The sequence below is a fragment of the Ctenopharyngodon idella genome, chromosome 12 (assembly GCF_019924925.1).
Source record: "Ctenopharyngodon idella isolate HZGC_01 chromosome 12, HZGC01, whole genome shotgun sequence".
NCBI classification, from domain to species: domain Eukaryota; kingdom Metazoa; phylum Chordata; class Actinopteri; order Cypriniformes; family Xenocyprididae; genus Ctenopharyngodon; species Ctenopharyngodon idella.
In genome coordinates, this window is record NC_067231.1 from 19,737,294 (window position 1) to 19,764,149 (window position 26,856).

The 26,856-nt window shown below is 36.0% G+C and overlaps 3 protein-coding genes across 8 annotated transcripts in view; 2 read left to right on the plus strand and 1 right to left on the minus strand.

Annotated features, from left to right (window-relative positions):
* Positions 1-10,694, plus strand: acsl5 (acyl-CoA synthetase long chain family member 5). The gene is made up of 21 exons (XM_051913948.1): positions 1-137; positions 1,097-1,276; positions 2,427-2,535; positions 2,736-2,800; positions 2,898-2,999; positions 3,254-3,353; positions 4,554-4,732; positions 4,856-4,888; positions 4,985-5,036; positions 5,192-5,265; positions 5,354-5,431; positions 5,605-5,739; positions 6,350-6,484; positions 6,587-6,682; positions 6,909-6,981; positions 7,063-7,151; positions 7,228-7,344; positions 9,035-9,178; positions 9,272-9,373; positions 9,549-9,620; positions 9,814-10,694. Exons 2-21 carry the CDS (start codon positions 1,121-1,123, stop codon positions 9,949-9,951), a joined length of 2,049 nt encoding a protein of 682 aa, XP_051769908.1. The 5' UTR covers positions 1-137; positions 1,097-1,120; the 3' UTR covers positions 9,952-10,694.
* zdhhc6 (zinc finger DHHC-type palmitoyltransferase 6) lies at positions 10,194-17,818 on the minus strand. The gene is made up of 11 exons (XM_051913949.1): positions 17,591-17,818; positions 15,290-15,822; positions 14,683-14,774; positions 14,044-14,203; positions 13,381-13,542; positions 13,164-13,217; positions 12,483-12,650; positions 12,338-12,379; positions 12,108-12,253; positions 11,110-11,156; positions 10,194-11,017 (listed from the first exon to the last, which is right to left on the minus strand). Exons 2-11 carry the CDS (start codon positions 15,554-15,556, stop codon positions 10,917-10,919), a joined length of 1,239 nt encoding a protein of 412 aa, XP_051769909.1. The 5' UTR covers positions 15,557-15,822; positions 17,591-17,818; the 3' UTR covers positions 10,194-10,916.
* A 3-nt stretch (positions 17,819-17,821) lies between these two features.
* The window catches only part of vti1a (vesicle transport through interaction with t-SNAREs 1A), a 133,679-nt gene continuing 124,644 nt past the window's right edge, over positions 17,822-26,856 (plus strand). For all 6 annotated transcript variants that reach the window (XM_051913952.1, XM_051913950.1, XM_051913955.1 and 3 more), the window contains exons 1-3: positions 17,822-18,009; positions 25,440-25,498; positions 26,054-26,164. In XM_051913952.1, the coding sequence (XP_051769912.1) occupies positions 17,916-18,009; positions 25,440-25,498; positions 26,054-26,164 (264 nt within the window). In that variant the 5' untranslated portion in view covers positions 17,822-17,915. The remainder of the gene's footprint in view (positions 18,010-25,439; positions 25,499-26,053; positions 26,165-26,856) is intronic.

Below are 26,856 nucleotides of genomic sequence, written 5' to 3' on the forward strand. Positions count from 1 at the left end.
TTATTGGACCTGAGACCATGCCTTTCTCCTCAGTCTTCTTGTGGCTATAGCAAACCTGCGCAAGGGACTGTCTCTCAGGAGTTTTTCTTCCAGTTCCATCACCTGACGGACATACCGGACTCCTGCAGGTTACCCAGGTGCTTGCTTCTAAAAAACCTGAGCTTCCATCTTTTTATTTGCTTAATTTCATATCCATATACCAATACATGTAAACATAATGTTACGCATGACAGCTGATGTTTTTGGTGTGCTGATATAAATTTGCATTTATTGTTATGCATGTTTTAAACAAAAACTGCATAATATAAAAATAATTTTGTAAATTAAAAATCAAAATAGTAGGGATGTTTTTAATTTTAACTACAAGTAGGTTTTGTAACCATAGAGGAAGATGCATTTAACTTGGTTGGTCAGAATAAGTTTGAGAATCCTTTATTAGAATTACCTTGTGAGGGTGATTTGAGTCAGAGTTCTGATGAATAAAATGACTTTTAACATAGGTGTGAATTTGCTGGCCATGCACAAAAACCAAAACCAGACTTTGATTGTTGCAATATCAGAGTATATTCTTAATAAGAAGGGTGTATATATCGATAAAAGAACGTTTCTTTGTACTTTTACAAAGGGTAGTTGATGCTCTTGAGACTGGAAAAGGTTTTACAACCATTGCTAGACTTTGGCCTCCATAAATGCATGGGTAGGCAGATAATGTACTAAATCCAATAGCATTATTATAATAGCCGTGTGTAATACTGGAGGCCATGTAGAATACTAGAGGAACAGCAACTGGAGGATGTTAAGAAGGAATTTCACTGCTTTTGTCATAGTTTTCTTTAACAGCCAGACACATTAGTTTTTTTCTCAGTTGGACTGTACCGTGTTCTTCAACCTTTGAACAAACTGATTTGTCTTCATCAGTATCTTCTAATCAGCACAGCATCAAAACAGTGCTAATGTAATTACAGGGACCTTGACTTTCCTGTAAATTCACCTACTGTAAATATGACCACATAGAAGTAAATTATGTATGTTATGTATGAAACAGCCCCTCTATATTCCAGAAATTTTATTTTCAATACTGTTTTATTTTTTTCAGCTGCTCCAACAGACCCTGCACATTATGCAGTTCTTGTTAGAGTTCCTTTTTACCCCACTGTCCACTTCAGGACTGGTGTTTCTGTTCAGCCTCGCAGCTGTAGCCCTGGTCCATCTCAACACCAGGCCGAAACCACTGCAGCCACCCACAGACCTCAACCAGCAGACTGTGGGCGTTGCGGTGAGTGCAATCATTTGTCAGCTGAACTTTAATATGCACTTTTAAAGCAATATAATAAATCAATAATTTGTCTTTTTAAAACATCTCATAAATGCTTTAGTCCGACTGTAATTACCAGTACCAGGTTAGTTTTGCGAATTGCCGGAGGGATTGAGAACCAGGACGATGAAGCAGGCTCGGAGGACTACGATGGAGCCAGAGGGATTGAGAACCAGGGTAACGGAGCAAGCTCTGAAGACTAAGGTGGAGCTGGAGGGATTGACAACCAGAATGATGGCGCAGGCTCTGAGTATTAAGGTGCAGCCAGAGGAATTGAGAACCAGGATGATAAAGCAGGCTCGGAGGACTAAGGTGGAGCCGGAGGGATTGAGAACTAGGATGGCGGAGCAGGCTCGGAGGACTAAATTGGAGCTGGAGGGATTGACAACCAGAATGATGGTGCAGGCTCGGAGGTCTAAGGTGAAGCTGAAGGGATTGAGAACCAGGACGACGGAGTAGGCTCGGAGGACTAAGGTGGAGCTGGAGGGATTGACAACCAGAATGATGGCGCAGGCTTGGAGGACTAAGGTGGAGGCAGAAGATTGGAGGACCAAGGTTGAGCCAGGGGCTCAGAAGACTGCGGTGGAGCTGGTGGGAGTGAGGGACAAGGTGAACCCAGGGATGATGGAGGACCCCAGTGGAATCTAAGAAGGTCAAACATGGGCGCTGGGTCAAGCTCCAGGACAGATATGGTCACAGGCTCATTCTCCGGGACATTTCCACTAATTGAGAATCCGTGGCGACGTGGGCTCTGGACCATCAAAAAAAAAGGGGGGGTGGGGGGGGGGATCTGATGTTTTAATCCATCACTGAGTAAATACACAGACATAACTAAATTAGAAACAGGTGAATGTAATCTGTAACCATGGAGAGAAAATAGCACATGAGAACCAAGGTAACAAAGGAAACAGGAACTAAAAACAGGAAACAAGAACATATAAACTAAGAGTCCTAGGAACAGAAACCAAGTTAGAATGTGACAATAGTAGTGTGTGTACTGTATCACTTCATAAGGTTCTTGTGTCTGATTTTATCTGATTTTATTTATGATTCTAAAAGTCGTTTATAGTAGCGCTTCGATGGTTTAATATCTTGCAATTTTTATTTACAGGATGGCGCTAGAAAATCAGCACTTTTGAAAGATGACAACTTGATCTCGTACATGTATGAGGATGCCAAAACTCTATATGATGTTTTTCAAAGAGGACTACGTGTCTCAGGTGAGAAGTCATGAGGTCAAAATTTACAGCATCATTAAATATTGATATTCATCATTGAATATTGATATGAAGTCCTACATTTATGATAGCTATACAAGTTAGTTCACATCCCTGGTGCATCCAATCTGATATCCACTCACTTTAACATGATCTGTCTTCTGTTAACATGGTCTGTATGACATTTCATCTTTATCATGCAGGAAATGGACTGTGCTTGGGGTACAGAAAGAAGGGGCAACCTTATCAGTGGCTTAAATACAAACAGGTATTTGTACCAACCACAAACAGAATCTATTTGCTTATAATTAACGAGGGAGGACAACTAAGGTCTTTGTTCCAATCCTTGCCTCTGATTGTCTCAGGTTTCAGACAGAGCTGAGTTCTTGGGATCTGGACTTCTCCACCGTGGCCAAAAGCCATCACAAGAATCCTCTGTTGGCATCTTTGCCCAGAACCGGCCAGAGGTGACATAATAAGTCTAAACATGAATCAAAATTTGCACTATATCATACTGTATTATCATCAGTATTATTGTCTTTTTTCACTTTAAATATCCAACTCTCTTAATAAAAGATAAATTCAACTGAAAGGCAAAACTACATAAGATAAGGCTTGTTTATTTTCATTTATGCAATAAACAAACAAAAAAAATATGGCAAAAAAAAAAAAAAATAGCCAGTAAAACAAGGCTATTTAAACCTCTCTTCCCTATTTTCAGTGGATTATCTCAGAGCTGGCCTGCTATACTTATTCCATGGTGGCAGTGCCTCTTTACGACACCTTGGGACCTGAGGCTCTTGTGTTCATCATTAATAGAGGTACTTAAGCCTGCTTGCTTGTATGCTTCATTAGAGGTGTTGGTCAAAGCAGCTTTAGGGATCACACCTGCTGAACCGCTGACTTCTAATCCTTCAGAAGAAGATAGTGAACTTAGTGACCTTGCTTTTTCCTTCAGAGTTCTTCCAGAGTTCAAGCTGCCTTGTTTACCTTCACATAATTATATAACTTGTTTTCTATTTCAGTAATGAAAATAGTGATGTTATGCGCATGCGTATTACGTGTTCAGTCTATAGGTGCGTTTTTTTTTTACAAAGTGACATCTCCAACTACTGGCCTGGCATATATAACACAGCGTTTTTGGTCATTTTCACTGATCCGTGTGAACAGGGATTGCTTTGATAATGTTGTCGTCTGTATGCAAACAACGTAAAGGAAAAACTTTTCAGTTTTTAGTAGCTACATCATTGTCATGTAAATGCACCCTTAGTTTGGATTTGGTCTGTTACTGTTTGCCTGTGTTTCGGTCTTTGTTAATTTACTGATTGTGTTACGCACCTGTTTTATGTTTGGTTGATTATCTAAACCTGTGTTTTTAAGCCCCCAGTTCTCCCAGCTCTTTGTTCGGTGTTGTCTATGTTTTACATTGTTGTATTTTAAGTGATTTTGATTCCTTGTATTTTCCTGCATGTTCCCAGTTTATACTCCATTGTTATGCGATTATTGCAGCCACATGTGACCATAATATTTTGAAATATTATGAGAGTTTAAAAAAACTTTTTTTTTTTTTTAATATATTTTAAAATGTAATTTATTCCTGTGATGGCAAAGATTTTCAGCAGCTATTTCTCCAGTCTTCAGTGTCACACAATCCTTCGGAAATCAGAAATCATTCTAATATGCTGATATGGTGCTCAAGAAACATTTCAACATTATCAATGTTGAAAATAGTTGTGCTTTCAGGATTATTTGATGAATAGAAAGTTCAAAAGAACAACTTTGATCAAATAAAAGCATCTTTGCTAAACAAAAGTATTAATTTCTTTAAAACAAACAAACAAACAAACATATATCTTACTGAACCCAAACTTTTGAACGGTAGTGTAATATCTTTACCTTTATAACTATAACTTTCTCATTTAACATATTTAATTTAAAGTATTTATTAGTATTTAATCCCACAGTAATTGTATTCTACATATGATTAAACCTTTTTAAGTAATCTTTTTTTCTCTTTGCAGCAAAGATATCCACAGTGATATGCGATAAGCAGGATAAAGCAGAAATACTGCTAGAAAACTGTGAGAAAAACCATACTCCTGTGTTGAAAACCATCATCCTCATGGACCCCTATGATGCAGCATTGACTGATAGAGGGTCTAAGAGTAGTGTGGACATCCTGTCTCTAAAAGATGTAGAGGTACACTGATAGCGCTCTCTGATCAGTATAAATAATGAAACAATAAAACAAAATATTAAAGGCACTGATATCTTTCATTGTCCCAGAACACAATATATATTTAAAAACATTTGTGTTTTTTAGGCCTTGGGAAAGAACAACCATCACAAGCCAGTTGTGAGTAATAGGTTAATTATGAACTATGAATTAGCAAATAGTATTTATTAATGTATTTGATAAACTCAATGTGCTTTGATTTTTTTTTTTTTTCAGCCACCTAAGCCAGAAGACCTAAGTATTATTTGCTTTACCAGTGGAACCACAGGTAAGTGTGATGCAATCTTTTCTATTCTGCTTCATGACCACAAAAAAACACAACAGGCCACATTTATATCTGTGAAGCCAGTGTTGTTCCACCACTAGTGAATTTTGTGGTGAGTTCTAAGTGTATGAGCTTAAATTTTGTATTCTCTGCTTCAGGGGATCCAAAGGGAGCCATGCTGACCCATGAAAATGTGGTAGCAGATGCAGCCGGTGTGGTTAGGACCTTTGAGGTGCTGTATACAGTGATGGCTACATGATTTTTAATCTCTGTGGGAGTGTAGATTTTTAATGTTCGATGTCAAACCTATGTTTCTTCAGAGTGTTTTTGTTCCCATTCCATCCGACGTGTCTATCTCGTTTTTGCCGCTGGCGCACATGTTTGAAAGAGTTGTACAGGTAAGCCGCTCTTTCATATCTGGCTCTCACCGTCATCTTTGATGAAACATTCTTGAAGAACTTTCAAATTTTCAGTGTCGTGTACTAGAATCTTTTATAAATGACATAGATGGATTTCTTTTTGCAGAAGAACACTGAAGTCATGCTTGCTTGTTCCTATTTATGTGTATCAGACAGTGCTGTACAGTGTAGGGGGAAGAGTTGGGTTTTTCCAAGGTGATATCAGACTTCTACCAGACGACATGAAAGCCCTGAAGCCCACTGTATTCCCAGTGGTTCCACGTCTTTTGAATCGTGTTTATGATAAGGTTTGAAACTACACACAGTCACTTTTGGGGCCGTTGCCAAATTTACATGGCATGGTAATATTTCATAGATGGAACGTTATCCATACACTCACTCGTGTATATGTATTGACGCTCTGCCCACGAGGCTATCGGCACTGACACCGAAAACTTAATACATTTTTACATTTTCAAAAAACATAATTCTGTATGATTTATAAGCTGTTTTCCTCATGGGGACCAAAAATGTCCCCACAAGGTCAAAGATTGTTGCGGGAACATTTTGTCCCCACAATGTAGGGTTTACGAGGACCACACACACACACAGACACACACACAACACACACACATTTATTATAGACTAATAAAAGAAGTATGTGGACACAGCAGTAATATAAATCAGCCAATCAACAAAATGTTCTGCAGCTTATCATTTATTGCACTGTCTAAACTCACACTTATATTAAAGAGATAACTTTTATTGTAACACAGTTTGAGGCTTCATTCACACGCGTAGCGCAAACATGTGGGATGTGTTACCCACCAAAGTTTAACGCTTAAGAGTTTGAGGTATATGCTTTTTAATGAAATACTCTAAAAGCCTTTCATTGTCCACTTTCTGCTGCCTTCTCAGGTTCAGAGTGGGGCCAAGACTCCATTAAAGAAATGGCTTCTGAACTTTGCCATTGAAAGGAAATGTGCAGAGGTCAAGCAGGGCATTATCAGGAATGACAGCATATGGGATAAACTCATCTTTCACAAAGTGCAGGTATCCTCAACAGACTAGTTGGGAGGGTTTTTGAATGTTTTAGGGGAAGAGTGGTGCTCCTGCGAGGAATGGTTCTGAAAACTTTTGACTTGTCTTCTGCAGGAGTCTTTGGGGGGCCGTGTGAGAGTGATGGTGACGGGGGCTGCTCCCATTTCTCCATCTGTTCTCTCTTTTCTTCGGGCATGCCTCGGGTGCCAGGTAAGAAAGGAAGAAATAGGAGTATGACACCAAAAATCAATGAACTATATGGCTTCTGTTTTAGTTTATAAATTCTCTATGGTAATAAAAGACAGTATGATGCAGTGGTGCTTTACTGTGTACTTAATAAACATGGGCACTGTCAAAGAAGGGTGTGTATGTGTGTGTATTGATTTGGTGTCACAGTGACCCAGTTCTGACCCCTTTATCACTGGCCTGCTTCCAGATATTTGAGGCATATGGCCAGACAGAGTGCACTGCGGCCTGCTCTTTCACCATACCAGGAGATTGGAAAACTGGTGGGTTCCTGTGACTGAAAATATATTTTGTTCATCAAACAACACTGAGCACTGATTTCAATTTCAAATGATTGATTTCAGGGCATGTCGGAGCTCCTATTCCATGTAATATTGTCAAACTTGTCGACGTTGAGGAAATGAATTACTTTACATCCAACGGTGAAGGAGAGGTAATGGAACACCATTTTATAAACCATAAACCAATATGTAATTAAAACCTCTCATAGCTTTGGTGTTTCGTTTCAGGTTTGCGTCAAAGGGAAGAATGTGTTCCGCGGATATCTCAATGACCCAGAAAAGACAGCAGAGGCTTTGGACAAAGATGGATGGCTGCACACTGGAGATATTGGCAAATGGCTGCCTGTGAGATATTTATCTTTATATTGTTACTTTTTAGGATTCTCTTTCTTAAAGGGGTCATGACATGGATTTTGTTTTATTATTTTAAAATGTTCCTTGAGGTTCACTTATAATTTTTGCACAAAAAAACAAATATAGCCTATATGAGGAAAAACTATTATTTTCAACCTTCATTTTGCCCCTATGTCTGAAATGATCAGTTTTTAAGGGGCGACTCCTTTAAGGCTTGTCTGTAAATGGCCACTGTTATGATTGGCTAACATCATTGCATTGGAAACCGTATGAATGCCCACTTGCTATTGCATGTGAGTGATTTGAAAACATTGGCTAACTTTATTGCAAAGGAAACAGTACCAACGCCCACTTGCTATTGCATGTGAGTAAGTGTTTTGAAAACATTGTCTGTAAATTACAGTTTTATATGGATAAAGCATTATGAAACCATTTACTTACGATTTGTGATCTAATATAGTTGGCTGCTTCATCTTTCAACAAACGTTCATTGCACACTGTGCCTTGTTTACAAAACAAAATGCTCTGAACAAACATAGACTGACCCCTTGTTTACACTGCACGCATCTGCGTCTAGGTTTTGTTCCGTCTTCAACTCATACCAGAAGCATTTCAGAAGCGAAGCGGCTGGATTTGCGAGACCACTAGATTTGCCTGTCCGACGTTGTTTTCCTTTATTTTTCGCGTTGTTAATGGCTAAATGGTTATATTTTGTCCGGTTTAATTGTGTTTATTGCTATGCCATACTTTATTTTGCTGTATCCCCAAGGACAAAGTTAATACACTTTTCAACAATCATCTCTTGTCATCAATTTCTGGCCTCCTAGTGATGTTATTTTGTATTTGAGCTGCGTGGCTTGGACGCAGCATATGTCAAAAATAGACTTGGCGCCTATCTTTAGTGAAACGGTGCTTTGAGCCGCTTCTGGGACGCTTCTGAAACGTGCTGCGGCGCGGCTGGTGTAAACACAAGCATTGACTAGAGTGGCCGCGGATCAGTTCCGGTAGCCGCGTTGCAGCCGTAACGCGCCGCAGACGCGTGCAGTGTAAACGAGGGGTGAGGTCTGTAGAGATGTACAAACCAGCTGTTTAAATTTGACACGTCAAAGTGAAAGTTCTCTCACTCTTCCATTTGTCCTGTTGTCGACAGACTCAAGTGTGCCAAGTATGTCAGAAACTGAATGCTGTACTGTATACAGTGTAGACAGCATCAGTGATTAATGGAATCTATTTGCTTTTGATGCGATGTGACATGTCACTCACATCCAATGTAGGCAAATGCCAGCCGTTAAGCAACTAAATGCCAGTGGGCGGGGCCTATGGTGCGATGATGTGTAACTATTCGTCAGTGACTTACTCTGGAAGCAGGCATATGCTAATGTATTTGCCTGTGTGATGTCACACATTCCACAATATCAAAACGAGCCATTTTTGGAGCTTGATTAAATAAATGCTTTGTTTATAAAGAGGACATTTTAAGAAATTGTATTAATATTTCACTATATTACTGCTTTTACATTTTTTGATATGAATAAATGCAGGCTTGTTGAGAATAAGAGAATTCTTTCAAAAACATTAAGAAATCTTACCGATTACAAACTTTTAAATGGTAGTGTGTTTGAAATAGAGATAAAAGTTATCATTTTAATGTGGAAGATATTTTTTGTGTTCAATTTTCCAGAGTGGAGTGTTGAAGATAATTGACAGGAAAAAGAATATCTTCAAACTCGCCCAAGGCGAATACATTGCACCAGAAAAAATTGAAAATGTTTACATTCAAAGTGCTCCAGTCGCCCAAGTGTTTGTGCATGGTGACAGTTTACAGGTAACATTAATATCAATTCCTTGATGATAAAAATGTCTGGTCTTACATTTTTGAGTATTATGTAGCCTAATATCATTAACTGAATGTGTCCAGTCCTCATTGGTGGCCATAGTGGTGCCAGACCCTGAAATATTGCCAGCTTTTGCAGAAAAACTGGGAGTGAAAGGTTCACTAGAGGAGCTATGTAAAAATCAGGTATGCTTTGTTAAGTTACATACTTTACATTCGAAAATACATACATGACTTACGAAAGATTTAATCTAAAGGATTTCTGCTAGTTTACTTGTGTAAAACTTTCAAAAATAGTTATATGTTTACACACGTATATCATACAGCAAGCAAGTGCTCAATACTCTTCATGTTTTTGTAGGAAATCAAGAAAGCAATCATCTCTGACCTCATCAAGCTGGGACGTGAAGCTGGGCTGAAGTCCTTTGAACAAGTAAGCACTTTTAAGATTCATAGGCAACTATCAATGTTAAGACACTGCTATATATAGGCCATATGCAGTGCATGGTACATGGATATAGCATGGATATAGAAAAGACAGACTGTGGAAAGTCTTTTTATGCATTTTTCCCATAAACAAAAAGAAAACCACATGGCTAATATAGGTTTGTACTCTTTTCTTCAAGGTAAAAGACCTGTACCTGCATCCCAACATGTTCACTATAGAAAACGGTCTTCTCACTCCAACACTGAAAGCCAAACGGGCAGATCTCGTAAAATTCTTCAAAGTTCAGATTGAGAGTCTTTATGCTAACATGCACTAAAAAAAAAGCTGGAGATATCCTGTGGAGTAACCCGGGTTCACATATTTATGAGTGCTTTTTGTGTTATGTTTTTATATTTGCTCGAAGATTAAAATATTTTGTTAGCATTGCACTGCATCAACCATCTCTACATTTATTAATATGTGCTCAAGATACTTTCATTCATCATCACAGCCAAAAAGAAATACATGCTTTTTCTGGATATATTATTATAAAACAAATGTACAAACAGCCTTAAGAGATTTTAATGAATACCAAAGAATGTTAATTTATTTTTTCCCCAAGGAAGAAAATGTGAAAACATTAATACATCAATGAAACAAACAATTATATTTACATATATGTGCTTTGTGGAGTAGAAACTAATTTTGTTGTTGCTTTCCATTAAAAATACGAAGGAAATAAAATTAAGAAATTATTTTACAGATCATGGTTGTTTATTTGTCTCTGAAAACTTGAGGTTGACATCAGTTTTACCAAAAAAAAAAAAAAAAAAAGCCATCAAAAATAAAGTAAAATTATTTCCAACTATATAAACAATTCAGAAAATTTGCATGACAAAGACTTTGTTACAACTGGAAAAAGGCTTTGCATAATCAGTGTGGGCATCAATATACGAGAGAGAGCAAGCGAAAGAGAAAGGCAAGAATAAGTTTCAAGTAAACATCTTAATAACCCCCTTTAAAGAATATGCTGCCATATGCCTCAATCCCATTTTTTTTTTTTTTTTTTTTTTTTCTAAACTCTCATGTTTCTCTGGCAGGTGTTCTTTGGAAACGAAATGTTATTAAGTTACACAAAGTTAATAACTTTGGGGTGTCAGTATCAGTTTGCTTCAACACTAAGCGCTGGTGCCATTGAACAGCTTTACAAAAGAATCAGAAAGATATTTGCATCTCAGCAGGGTTCAGGCCCTTATATTAGGTCCTCTGTTCAAAGCGAGCTGTGAAATGTACAATTCTGTATCATTGCTCTTTCTTTTCTTCACTTGTGGAATTATTCGCGGAGTCATAGTGACACTTCTCGACACATCTGCGTGGAAACCATCCTCTAATACGAACTTCAGCTATAGGGAGAGATATCATTTTACACATCAAACTTATGAATCACTTAATTACTGATCATGTAACAAAATTTTGGAAACATTTTGAAACTTACCTTTAGCCTGTTCCTCATTCAGAACTTTGTCCCCATACATCCACCACCTGTTGATTAAGAGCATATTTATCAATATATATATACCATTCAAATGTTTGGGGTTTGTAAGATTTTTTTTAATGTTTTTGTAAAACATTACAATAAATTAACACTTTACAATAAGGATTCATTAACGTTAGTTAACATGAACTAACAATGAAAAATAATTCTAAAGCATTTATTAATCTTAGTTCATGTTAATCCTAACATTTACTAATAAATTATTAAAATCAAAAGTCATATCTGTTAATATTAATGGACCTGAGTTTACATGCACTAATAATGAACAGGTGCATTTTATTGGTTAACGTTAACAAAGATGAATAAATACTAACAAATGTATGTAAAGTGTTACTAATGTCTCTTATACTCACCAAGGCTGCATTTATTTGATTGATAATACAGTAAAAACAGTAACATTATGAAATATTTTTCAATTTAAAATATATTGTAAAATGTAATTTATTCCAGTGATGACAAAGCTGAATTTTCAGCATCATTACTCCAGTCTTTAGTGTCACATGATCCTTCAGAAATCATTCTAATATGCTGATTTGGTGCTCAAGAAACATTTCTAAAATGATCAAAGTTGAAAACAGTCTTGCTGCTTAATATTTTTTGTGGAAACCATTTTTCAGGATTCTTTGATGAATAAATAAGAGTTCAAAATAACAGCATTTATTTGAAATAGAAATATTTTTTAACAGTAAAAATGTCTTTACTGTCACTTTTTTTTTAATCAATTTAATGCAGCCATACTGAATAATATAATATATTATATTATATAATATTATAATATTTAATTAAAAACTGCCAAAAAATATATTATAACATGCTGGTCTAATAGCATGTGTGATAAACAGTTACCATATATATTTCAACTGTCCTCACTAGAAGCTGTGGACCATTAAAATTTCAATTTCAATTTCTCTCAAAAATAACTGAAAATGATGGCTCACTTTGTTCCTCTTGTAGCAAAGATCATCTCCCCTTTTGTGAGTTTGATTCTGGGTTCCTCTGTACAAGGTGTCCTAAAGAAAGTGTTTAGTCCCTTTCCCAAAGGACAACAAGCCCCATTGTAGTCCTCCACCACTCTGTACTCCACCTGCGAATCAGACGGTCATCATTGTGTTAGTACTTTAGTAAATGCTGCCCTCTTGTGTTTAAAAGTGTTTACGGCAATACTCACACTCCTCTGACGTTTATCGTGTTTTTGCTTCAGCTGCTCAATCTGAATAAAGAAGAAATGGAAATATCATTACAAACTGAGCTATATAGCTGTATTTGACTGTTTTATAATACCTAAAGATTTATCAATTATGTTGAGCACATACAGTTAGAGTATATTGGTTACACTTCTCATGCACAGGCCATTCGATTCCATCTCCCATGGGGCTACCAGACCATGTGAACACCTGCTTGAAGTTCTCCCATCGGCTGCCCAGGTCATAGGGGAAGATGAAGTCTTCACCTGTTTGGTAGTATTGGATTCTGTCTTTGGCCTGGGAACACAGAGATTCATGCTTTAATGTGATAATAAACCCACAGGACTGAATTCAGAGGTGGTAACACTATGGACTTACTTGCCCTATACCTCCATAAGGAATCATTCAGTCACAAAGAACCAATTAATACATAGTTTGAATGTTCATACATGTGCATTTGAGAAGACAACATGAAGTATTTTTGTGTAACATGCTAAACTTAATTAAAAAATATTTTAAGCAGCACCTAAAATGATAAACGGAGATTAAAATGGTGGAATAGTTACAGACCAGTAGTATATATTGAACAGTAGTATATATTGATTTCTAGCGGTCTAGATTCTGGTCAATTAAAGACTTTCAACACCTCTTTGTGTCACTCAGTAGATGTTGATGACACGAAGCACTCATAGTTCAGGGAAGTCTTTAAAAGAGAACTCCTGAAAGAGTGTTGCTGAGTATTGGATTAGGGGAGGGATATTGGATTAGTTCACCTCATTTAGCAGATAAGAATGCTGTAGACAAGCTTACTTTCTCCTCAATCCATGCTTCTATTGAGGTTTTGTTTCGAAGAATCACCTTCATCTAAAAGAAACGAGAAAATTGCTGATCAAAATGGATTTTTATGGGAAACATCCTCACAAGAACATCCTCACAACATCCTGGATTAAATAGATCTTATTTAATTTGGTGGGAAAGAAAACAGGAATGTGAGGGATGGAAGTGCAGCCCATTCAATATGTCCTACCTGAATAAAAAACAACATCCCAACAGCAATAGTGGTCCCCAGCGCCAGTCCAAGTGCAAAAAGAGTGGCTGCAAATGCTGCAATGCTGAAAGGCATGATGGGATTGTGGATGTGCCGAGCAGCGCTCATGTCAATCTTCACTGAGCTCCAACCAAATGAGATCTAAATCCAAGAAAATGGGTCAGAACATCAAGATATAGTTCTAAAAATTGTTCTAAACAGAAAAGAATAGCAGAGTACACACCACAACCATAATGATAATGGCACAGTGGAGCTATATCGTTGGACCACTTTCGGAATGATTTGTTTTTCCAGATGAAGAAGCATAAAAACATTGTCAGCCAATCAGAATACATCCTGCTTTAAAGAACTCGAGCATTTAAAGTGACAGACGACTTAACTGCAGGGCGCACTAAAAATAAACAGAACGTTATCGTCTTATCGCTAGTGTGGATGCTAATATAGTTATTGTCATAATTAACTTCATAGTTATCGTTCTTTTTGTGTGAATGGGCCTTTAGTCATAACATGTATGAACAGAAGCTCAACTTAGCTTAGCCTAGTTAATATTTTACGTACATTTTGTGTCCATGCTACAGCTATTGATTGGTATTAATTTGAATTACAACAAAAATAGGAAGAACAATGTGAAAAAACACCTACCCGATCATAAAGTTGAGTGTACGTAGTCATGATAAATATTAGTGCGGCATGTATGCAGCCCAGTGGAGCGAGCAGGAGAAAGCTCGTGAAGTATGCATGATTCATGTGACCACAACAGTTGTTGATCCAGGGACAATGATGATCCATCTTCATCACACACCTGAGGGAAGAAGCCATTTTTATATTAAATATGATTTTTTGACATATAAAGCACATAGTGATTTCATTTGGTCAACGATGCACAACATAAACGAGTCCCTCAAGGAATAGTTCACCCAAAAATGAAATTTCATTCACACAAACAGTCATCGTTTACTCACTCTAATGATGTTCCAAACTTGTATGACTATTGTATGATCAGAAAAGCAAAAAACAGACTTTTTCCAAGAAGAAAGCCAATGAAGTTTGGAAAAATGTGAGGGATTTTAATTTCTGGGTGAACTATCCCTTTAAAGCTGAAGTGTGTAATTTATGTCAGAAAAAACAACAACATCGATAATTGTTTTCAAACAAGTTTCTCATATACGCTCCCTATCTACCATTAGATATATAGAAAGATATATATTAAAAATGACACACTTCAACTTTAAAATGCATCCATATTAATAGAAACCAGTCAGTTTTTTTAGACAAATCTACCTGTTACACTTGCGACAGTGATGCGACCTTGGGGCTTTATAGCCTTGGCACAATTTACAGAACTGTAAGTACATTACATCTTGTTGATTCTCCTGTTAGAAAACACAGACAACAACATAAGTCATATTAGACATGCTGATTTCAGAAACCTTCAGAAAACAGACCATATCATACAAGCACATGCTTTAAAATCTTTCCATACAATATTATTAAAAAGTTTGGGGTCAGTAAATGTTTTTTGAAGGAAATGAATATTTTGTCAGCAAGAACACATTAAGTTTTCCACAGAAGTATTAAGTAGCACAACCGTTTCAAAATTGATAATAATAAGAAATGTTTCTTAAGCACCAAAATCAGCTTATTAGAATGATTTCTGAAGGATCATGTGACACTGAAGATTGGAATAATGGCTGCTGAAAATTCAGCATATACAGGAATAAATTACATTTTAAAATATATTAATATAGGAAACAGTTATTTTAAATTGTAATAATATTTCACAATATTACTGTTTTACTGTATTTATAATCTAATAAACACAGTCTTGGTGAGCATAAGAGACATTAAAAAACTGTAACCTTTTGAAAACACCCCAAAATAGACTTACCGGTTTCCACTCCAGAGGTATGTAACCAGGGCCGACAAACATGGCATTAAAGTAGTTGTAAAGAATGAGGACAGTCCAGTTAATGAGCATGATGAAGTTGATGCTGCCTCCAGTGGTGTCCAATGGCCAGTACCAGATTATGGAGTCTAGTATGGCCATGGAGGAGCACACGCCAATGACCGTCAGAGCGATGATCGGACCCCAGTGGAAAAGCCTTTTGACCTCATGGAGGTTCTCAAACACAATTATAGCAGAGAGAATATTCATTTTTTGTTTTTTTTGGATTTCAATGTCTTTAAGGTCCTCAATGTAACAGCTGTGAAGTAGTCAGGCGTGTTGTCTCGGTTTACTGCAGTGATTTAAAGAGGTCAAAGGGCATCTTTTCTGTCTCCTCCGAAACAACCAGTGATCGGCTACGTCACCACTCACAGGGGCCAGCCGGTTCCTAGAGTTCCAGACTATGTCAGCGTGTGGCATCCTTCCGTACTAATCCCCTGATCGCCCTATCCTTGAGCTACAGCCAAGCCATCCATCTGAAGAGAAAGCAGGTGAAGAAATTAATCATGGAAGAGGAAGACTCACCTCACACAAAATGTTACCATTGTAACCACAATTTAAACCAAAATACCACAGTTAACTTTTGTTCTGTATAACATAATAAATTAATATGGGATCTAATTCAATATCTCTATCTATCTGTCTGTCTGTCTATACTGTACTTTTTTCAGAAATAAAACTACCAGCCGTGGTTGCTAGAATATTTCTGTAAAAAAAAATACAGTAAAAATGTAAACATGTTTACAGAACAACCTGTAATTTACACCAAAAAACAAAGAACAAAAAAAAAAAAACATTTTAAACCAGTAAATCCAACAGTACTTTTTTGCTGAACTAGCAAGGCCATGCTACTAAAATCTGTTTTATACTTTTTACATATACTGACAGCCACCATAATAACAGCTAATAACAGGTAAATACTAATATATAGAAGGTGCACACCATCTGTACAAAACACCATCATGGTAAGACACTAAAATAATGCAATAAACATTAAATTAACAACATAAGATGTACCATAAAACCCTAATGTACATAACTGATGAAAAAAAAAAACTAAGAAGAAACATTATTACAATTAAAAACTATCAAATGTGAAGTGTCACACAGGGAATTCTGGGAATGTCATGTTTACAGTTTTTACGATTTGTTCTTTTTACTTCCAAAAATGGTACATTTAATAGTATTTTACTGTAAAATGACATGAAAGTAAGGTTAGATCTATAACAGTTTTCCCCTGTATAGTACGGGAACTTGCTGTTAACCAATTAACAGGTTTTCAGGGTCTCATTTTTACAGTCTTTTACAATTAAAATTACAATCATTTTATACAGTGTATCAAATCTATCTATCTATCTATCTATCTATCTATCTATCTATCTATCTATCCATCCATCTATCTGATATTCTATAAGTTAAAAACATTTTTATGACAACATTGTGCCTACTATGTCACAGAATATTCATTATTTTGAAACTTACATACTTGTCACTGCAACCCTTGTTTTATTGAAAAGGAATGTGATTTTAAAAATACTTTTAAGGTAAAAGCTAGGCCAGTTGTCACAAAAAAGCAATAATACTACGCTCTCCATTTGTGTTCTACCTCACAATCTCTACGTCAAAATACTAAGACCAGTTTTTTTAGTAATGTCATTATAACATGAAGCAGGGCTAAACAGAAATCAGGACTATAAAGAGAATGCAATGGTTAATGTGTCAATTATTGTGCTTCAGTGGCTGCACAACTTGTTCCCATGGCACACCCAAAGCTTTGTTTCTATGCTCCTGTATTGCACAATTTAGGTTAAACTCACTTTCTCTGATTATTCACTATAGATTGTGGTTTAAACAAGCAAACAAATAAAAGAAAAAGTGCCAAACACCAGAATAAACTCAGAAACTCTATCCAGTTGCTGTCAGAACTGATTCGGTGCAGGTCGATTACAAAACATCCCGCTAAAAGTCAATCTGATTCCAGAGTCCACTCAATTTAATTCAATATATTACAGTAAAATATAACGTTAGAAGAAAACAGAGTCTAACTGTAGAAATGAGCTTTAGTGACAAATACAGATATCAGACCTAAATCAATGACACATACTTTGAAAAAGGCCAAGGTTACTAATAGAGACATAGATGATGCGTTATATCTTTCATTATGACGGCAGCATTATGTATTTTTATATGTTCGATTACTGAACAGATTGTTTTGTACATGAAAAATAAATCGTTAACACATACCTCGACTTTTCCTCGTGCGATCAGTGTCCAAGAAAAACCGACAGTCACGATGAATATGAATAAGTGAACTTGCTGTTAAACGCCTGTAATACTGTTAAAGTCTAAATCGTTTTTAAAATAATTAAAACATAATTCAACATGGAAGATAATACAGTTGTCGCGCGATTCACACCACGGCGGAACCATTTACAGGAAGAGATCGTGAACAAATTCTCGTGACACCATCCGGAAGTGACGCAGACGTCAATAAGAAGCAGACACAAGCAACAGTGTGTAACGCAGTACAGTTCATCCCTCTTTTAATCTTTTAAAACAAAAATACAACATGTCTTCGGACTTTGAAGCGTACGAGCAGGACTTTGGCACCCTCACCGCGGAAATAACCAACAAAATTGGAAGAATACCCAAACTAGCCGGTGGTAAGTGGCTGTTAAATAAGCTAATAGCAAGACATTCATGTTAGGACGACATAAACAACTTATTTAATGATTCATTCTTGCTGCTGTTGTGTCAGGTTGGTATATTATTTAGAAACGTCCCATATCAGTTGTCAACGAGCTATGGTTTCATGAGGGTCATGGTGTCAGATATCTTGTGTGTCAGATGAATCTTCAGTGATGCCTAAAGATTCAGGATTTGGGTGACAAGGATCTTAGATGTCATGTTGTGTTTGTTGGAGTTAGAGTTTTTGGCTAAAGTAGAGAAGAATCCTAGTTTCGCTTCTCCTGTCATTATAAAGTACTCAGTATACAGTGAGACAGAGATGCAAGGTCCTGCTTTGACACCCTGTTTGTGTTGTTGACATCATTATGATTGACTGACAGCTGTCATTTTGTTGGGTTAGTTATTATACTGTATTGTGAAATAGACTAAAAATAAAATGCCATTATTCCCAAGCTGCTGTAATGAACATGACACAACAACAACAACAACAACAACAACAAGTTTTGTCCAGGAATCTTTTTCAGGCTAAAGACTGAGAGATGGGGCAGGGACCCCTACTTACATATTGCGTAAGACTGAGTGTTGCATTTTAATCCTGGCTATCTCACATACCAATAGTATCAAATGTACATATTTACTTTTTGCATATACTTTAAGATGCTTACACTGCAGAGCCGTTAAAATATTCAATCATAGACTTTTGCGTTACATTTAATTGTACTTAATACATTTTAATGTGGGAGGAACAATTATGTAGCTGAACTTAATTCTAATATGCTAATTTGGTGGTCAATTATTATCAGTTAATTTTTAGTGCTCAATTATTAATAATGGTTATTATTATCAATGTTGACAACAGTTGTTGTTACTTCTATTTTTGTGGAAAACATGATACATTTTGTTCAGAATTCTTTGATTAATAGAAAGTTAAATGAACAGCATTTATTTGAAATAGACCATTATATAATATATATCTTTACTGTCACTTTTGATCAATTTAATGTGTCCTTGCTGAATAAAAGTATAAATTTCTCTCTGTGTTTTTAAATTTTACTGAACCTTTTGAATGGTAGTGTATCACGGTTTCCACAAAAATATTAAGAAGCAAAACTGTTTTTCACATTGATAGTAATAACAAATGTTTCTTGAGCAGCAAATCAGCATACTAAAATGATTTTTTGAAGGATCATGTGACACTGAAGACTGGAGTAATGATGATGAAAATCCAGCTTTTTCATCACAGGAATAACTTACATTTTAAAATATATTAAAATAGGAAACAGTTCTTTTAAATGTAATATTTCACAACATTAGTGTTTTTGCTGTATTTTTTGATCAAAATAATGTAGAGCATTAGAGATGTCTTTCACAAACATTACAAACTTTTTTTTCCACTTGTTTTTGTGTTTCTCTAAAACCCATTTCTATAATCAAACAATAATTGGTGGTCCCCCTGCAGTACCACCATGGAGCCCATAGAGGTCGTGGACCCCTGTTATATACTTACTAGGTCAGGATGCTGTGTACAATATCACATAGATGTTTACACAGACTGTCAAGTTTATGTCAAAGTTTCTATACTAAACATGGACTGTTTCATCAGCTGGGACCGTTTAGGATTGTCCTAAGTCTACTTCTGTATCTATAAAGCTACTGCTGCTTTACCTGTTTTTGTGCTTTTAATTTCTCAAATCAGACAAATGCGTTTCTATGGGAACAATGCTATGAGATGAGTGTGATGTTGGATAATTGAGAGACAGCTCAGAGAGTCTAAAAATAATCTTATCAGAAAATAGCATCAAACCTGCCTGAATAAAGGAAGGAAAATGTTTAATTTAAGGACTCGTAAAGCCAATACAGATATTGCCGTGAATGACTTTGCTATATTCTTTGATATCCCCAAATTCATTATTTTTGTTTCCTTCTTGAACCACATTCTTACTTGTTTAAAACATTTGTTGACAAAGAAAAAGCCTCTTTTTTTTCAGGCCAGTCTGTTTTTTCATAACCAGTGCTACTGCTAACATTTCACGTGTGAATTATTTTAATTTATTTATTTATTTTTTGCATTAGTCTGATATTATTTGGCTGAATGGTAGGATAAGAGGTTTGTATGAGTGGATAACAAGCAAAAAATAAAACATCTGAAATAAGATGAAATACAGCTTAGCATTATATTTATTTCTTTTAATATTTCTGTATTTTGCTCAATAGATGTTAATATCTTACTGACCCAAACTTTGATCAGTATGTGTACATTGTCCTGCTGTATAATTATGGTGATTTTAAGCATAAACCATACAACAACCATAATGAAATTACCCTTCACAATAGATAATGCTTTACAATGAACTCTGTTAGAGAGCTACATATGGCAATTTATCTGTTCAGTTTGAAATCCCTCAGTTCTTGCCATCTCCGAAGCTAATGTTCATTCTCGTTTTATTACAAGCTCTGTTGCTTTCTCTTTTTGCTAGCAGACTCACCTCTGTTCGGTGTTTTTTTTTTAAAAACGGCTGATTCCCCTGGAGATTTTGCGTGCTCCATGTCAACCTTTCTCACTCATTGTGACAACTACCCTGTGCCACTCACATACCATACATGCGTCAAAGTAACCGGATAAACTTTTCTCTATTTACGGATATGATGAGATTAGGGTTGCAAAATTCCGGGAATTTTCAAAGCTGGAAACTTTCCATGGGAATTAACGGGAATATATGGGAATTAAAGGGAGTTAATGGGAATAAACAGGGAATTTGCAAAATTGCAGGTTAGCCTATAACAAGGTACTTAAATGTAGTTGAAAAAAACATCTTGCAGCATAATTTTGGTTAAAACAATAAGATTTAATGCAATTTTAGTTGAATTTTTACCCTGCACATTCCTCAATCACATTCACACAGCACACTGCTTACTGCACTGTGCATTCCCCCAGTCCATAACATGCACATTTGATCAAAAATACAGAAAAAACAGTAATATTGTGAAACATAACTACAATTTAAAATAATGGTTTTCTATTTTGATATACATAAAAATATAATTTATTTCTGTGATGCAAAGCTGAATTTTCAGCATCATTTCTCCAGTCTTCAGTGTCACATGATCCTTCAGAAATCATTCTAACATGCTAATTTGATACTCAGTTATCAATGTTGGAAACAGTTGTGCTGCTTAATAACCTGTGATACTTTTTTCAGGATTCTTTGATGAATAAAAATTTAAAGAACAGCATTTATTTAAAATAGAAATCTTTTGTAACAATATACACTATTTTAATATACACTTTTTTTTTTTTTAAAGAAATGAATACTTTTATTCAGCAAGGTAAAAGGATAAAAAGTGATATTAAAGTGATATTGTTAGAAAAGATTTCTATTTTGAATTAATTCTGTTCCTTTTAACTTTTTATTAATCAGTTAATCCTGAAAATAATATTACAGTTTCCAAAAAAATATTCAGCAGCACAACTGTTTCCAACAATGATAATAACTGAGTATCAAATCAGCATATTAGAATGATTTCTGAAGGATCATGTGACACTGAAATAAATAACATAACAATTGCTGCAATAAAAATATATTTATTTTACATATTTACTAAATTAGAATTAATTGAATGTGAAAAATAAATGACTGTTATTTCATGTTATGACCAAACAAAAAGTTTATATTTGTTTTTATATGATACATTTTATATAAATATTATAAATTTATATAAATTTCTTAAAATTTCCAATTAATTCCCATAAATTCTCAAATTCCCATAAATTCCTGTCAAGTTTCCAAATTTTAATATTTCCAAAATTCCCCAGGTTAAGTTCCCGTGGAAAGTTTCTGGTAAATTTCCCCTTTGCAACCTTAGATGAGATGCACACGGGCAAGTGACGTATGTACGCAATTTCTCGGAAAAAAAACATTCTGTCAGGTCTAAAATAAAAACACTTATAATAGGCTTACTATTAGTGAATCAGGGTAAGACAAAAACACACTTTGGTAGAAGGATTGATGATGTATTGACACATTATTTTATCTTTTGTTAATTTTGAACAAAAAAAGTTGCATAGTGTACCTTTTTAAGAAAAGAAAATCTATGAATGTTTGAAATAAGAGATGTCTGATACAAGCCTTATGACCAAGAGAAATGTCAATGTTTGCTTGGGTTCATTGTGTCCAGTGTTTCTGTATACTTGTTTGCATCTTTGACCCTTTTTGAACAAAAAAAAGTGCGGTTTTGCTATCCTCAGGAAATACTCCTCAGGATGCTTTTGATGGTGATACAACTTTTTGTTTTGCTCACATTGTGAACTTCAGAAATTCAGTTCAGTCTCAGTTCAAAACTCACTACATAAATAAAATTAATTCAAGATCTTGTTCTGACTTTGCTGGATTGAAACTAAAAGTCAGTGCAATGAAAGGTTACTTTAATACCCTCCGGTGACTTTTAATGTAAATGATTGCTTTCAGTCACTGTTAAACCTCAGAGGTCTGTCTCATAATAACCTGATGCAGTCGCTCAGTGCTTCTATTGTACGTGAACAATAGGTGAGAAGGATTAATCACTTATTCAGAATCATACAGCAGCACTGAGTTCGGTGAGCGCTGTCAAACAATTGCACAAGCGATTGGCTTTTCTTTGCATTATTTAAGCACATTGAAAAGAATGAGAATGTGTAATGTGGTGAATTGTTGAAGCTTAAATTGCTTCTTCAGAGCTTGGCAGAAACAAACACTGTATCATCAGACCGGCCCACCACCAGCTGCTAAATGTATTTAAATAAGTCCACTGAATATGAACAAAGCCATAAACAATGCGTGCTCATTAGTGATCGCCAAACCCTCCTCACTGTTTTGCCAGAGGACTTCGGCTCTTGAATTCAAATCTCAATTATGTCCATAAAAAGGGCTTTTTCTCTTTCCTAGGTACACAAATTTGTTTGCGACCAACAATGGCAGCCATCAACAAAGTGGCTTACGCTGTTGTTCTCATTGCATTGTACAGTGTCACATGTGTAGAAACATTGATAAAAACCAGTGGACAGATATAATGCCCTTGGCCATTTTTTTCCCGCTCAAGCCGACTGCATTTATTCACTTGAGAATATCCAACATTTTATGTTTTGTTTTGTTGAACAGCGCAAAACTTGTAGTTGTGAAACATGAATTTGAAAATAATGCAAGGCCTTTCTCCATTAAACATAAATGCGTGTTTTGTTTTGTTTTTTGTTTTGTTTTGTTTTTTTAGGTAGATTTGCACAAAGAGAATGAGCTGTCAATCACGCAATGAAAAATTGAGCAAAGATGCATCTACAAGTCGAACTTTTCTCACTGCATCGCTTTGCCCAAAGAGCACCTGACCTTGTGGTACTGCCCCATGCACCTGCAATAGTGAGATATATATTTCAACCTGCCCTATGCCAGGGGTGAATAGAGGCCCCAGTGTTTGCTCACCTTGTAGAGAATCGCCCCTGGCTGTTTACACTGTGTGGTCTGTGAGGTTGCACACAGATTTTAAAAATGGATTGATGACCACCAAACGACATTGGAAAGCCAAAGGGCAAAACAGAAGTTCACTTTAGTTTCCAGCTTATTGACAGCTTTCCGGTTTGATATCGCTTGATGTTATTTCTCCATGATTAGTTCTATCGCTTGGCATGGTTTGATGTGCTTCACTGGTCTTGTTTGATCAGTAGATGTTGTGATGCTCTTTCACAGGGTTATTTATTTATAGCGTGTGTTTCTATCATTACAAAATTCATATTATGAAAAGATTGCTAACTGGTCAAGACAGCATTTCAGCTGTAGTAAAATATAAGATGTACTAACAGGGACTATATCTTCATGCAGAAGGATGTCACATAATTAACATATTAATTGTGATTTAAAAAAATAATAATTCAGTTAATTCTTTTATTTTGTTGTCTTTTATTAGGGAAGCACAACATATCAGCACCATAACGGTTATTGGTCGATTACTGGCTATCTTTAAAAATTTGAGATCTGTAAGATTTTATTTTATTTTATTTATTTAATGTTTCTGAAATAAGTCTCTTATGCTCACCAAGACTAAATATATTTATTTGATAAAAAATACAGTAAAATCAGTAATATTCTCAACCGTGTCCACACCAGACGCGATGCGAGACATGATAAAGTCAATCAAAAATCACAACCAATCAGAAAAGCGCGTGAGCGGGCTCTGTCGGCAAGGGAAATTGGAGAAGTAAGTACATAGTCAAATTCATGAAATTGATGTATATTACACAATTTTAACATTATTAAAAAAACATACTGCGTGACTGGAACAATATTTGTCATATAATACACTTGTTTGTTCAGAATGAGTTGACAGTTTGAACGTTCTTTTGTGTTGTTGTTCCAGCCACGACGTCGCAGAAAAATAGAAACCGTTTCTAAAATAGATGGTTGGGACTAAAAAACATGGAAAGAATACCTATTGTAGTTAGGACACGTTGTAACTGTTATCTATTTTAATATATAGTTATTACTCCAGTGTTGAGTGTCACATGAGCCTTCAGAAATCATTCTAACATGCTGATTTGGTGCTGAAGAAACATTTCTTATTATTATCAGTGTTGGAAACAGTTGTGCTGCTTAATATTTTTGTGGAAACCATGATACATTTTTTTCAGGATTATTTGATCAATGGAAAGTTTAAAAGTATGGCATTTTTTTTTAAATAGTTAAAATTGTAACATAAATGTTTACTGTCAACTATTTTATTATTGTTTTTTGGTATTTTATTACTTTATTTTATGATTGTTTTCAATAAAACAATATATTAGTTTTTAGTGCTTTTCATTTATGTATTTTTAGCAAAGCAGTAACTTTATAATATTGTCGCCATTGATAACATTTCATGTGGTTCTTTCCTAACAATACCGGAACAGCCGCAAGATCACGGCCTCTCTTATTTTTGTAAAAAGCTTCATGAACTTGCTTGGAGAGTTAGATTTGACATATGTATTCATCTTCCAACTGAACATTAGTGATGTGATGTAGATGCAAATTGGGAAAGGGAAATTCGGTCATTCTCTATACTTTGGCCTGGCTCGTACCAGTGGATAAAAACCAATACAACCTCATTGTAGTCATTCTGAGTGGGTGGCAGAACGGCAGAGTTTGGCGGAGCTGACATCTCTCTCCTCTTTTGAGTTGCCAAGAGGCGTCTCTGCGCTCCTTCACGAACTAACAAAGGCGTTTACACATGGAAAAATAAGACACATCAAATATGGATCTTTGTGCGTTGAGAATGTGTAAATATATCTTCAAATGTAGGCTTGTTTTTATTTGCTCCCTTGTTGTTGCGGGGGAGTCGGGCTGTTGTCATGAAGCACAGCTCCTCCATCCACTGATCAATATGTTTTCCTCTTTTTCTCTTTCAGAGGAGAAGACACAGCTGGTTCTAAATGTCGACAAACAGCTTGAAGAAGTCAGAGAGTTGGTGGGTCTTTGATCAGTAATTTTCACTCACTCGTTTTCTAAATAATGAATTTGGAAAAATTTCCCCCCTGCATAAACAACACCTGCAATGTCGCCGGTGACATGAGACACTCTTCATCTGGCTGAAGGCTGCTTGGTGCTAACGGTGTGATCACATCCACATAATGCGCTTTTAAGTGACACCGCGCGACACATTTCACGCCATTATTGGGGGAAGGCGCCGTGGCAGGTGCCGAAAGGAGGGATGTGTGTCGCATGTAAATTGTCCCATCATGTCATGTTGATTGGACAGTGTAAATCAGCAGGGCCCTTTTGTGCACGCCGGTTTGCTCACATGTGACATGGACACATGTCGTAGTTGTCAGAGCTCAACCGCGCCAGAGGTTTTAATGAAGCGACACCTCCTAACATGACTTGATTTGCCGGGTGCCTGAATCGATGCCTCTGCGCTACCTCTGGTTGACAGTAAACTAGCGAGACAGTTTAATTGTTTTTGTATCAAAATGAAATGTGAAATAGTTTGCTTGTTTACACTGAATTTAATTGGTGTTTCTAGCTCGAGCAGATGGACCTGGAGGTTCGAGAGATTCCGATTCAGAGCCGAGCCATGTACAACAGCCGTCTGAAGAGCTACAAGCAAGAGATGGAGAAACTTGAGAAAGATTTTGTGAGTATTAAAAACAGCCTTAAACAAACAAAAAAAAGCATCATGCTTTTTGCGTGAGTACTTTCAATGGCCGTTCTTCTTCACGTAAGCACGCAAACATACACATGTGGCATGAAGCTTAGTCCTTCAACTTTAAAACCACCGAAGGTCATTGGCATTTCCACTGTGGTTAATTCAGAATGTATTTTTTGCAACTACCACTTGAGCCAAGGAGAGTAGAGCTGTATTTTTCTCCAGATGTCCTTGTTTAGTTATTCATAACTCTACCTGCCCATGAAGAATCTACCCCACACACATCAAACCTTAATGAGGTGCTTTTACTCTGAAGCCAAATTTTTCCTTTGCTTGTTTTACATCACCATGTTTGTCTTTCTTACAGCCATACTATGAAGATAGCCTTGCTGCTGACATGCCATTAAAAATTAATAAATAAGTACACCCATACTTTAATAATCTTATTCAAAAACACGTCTTTTTGTTTTCTCTGAAGTGGTCACATTTATGTTTTACTGTTAGGAGAGGATAAACTGATCACACTAAACAAACTTTGATTCTTTAATGTTTGGAATATGAGGTGCTGGCCTTGCCTTTGTCTCGTGCAGTTTCTGATACCAGGTAATATGCTACATTCCCTGTTTCTGGTAAGCACTTTTGCTTTTCAGTGATAATATAAATATATATTTAGGTTACAT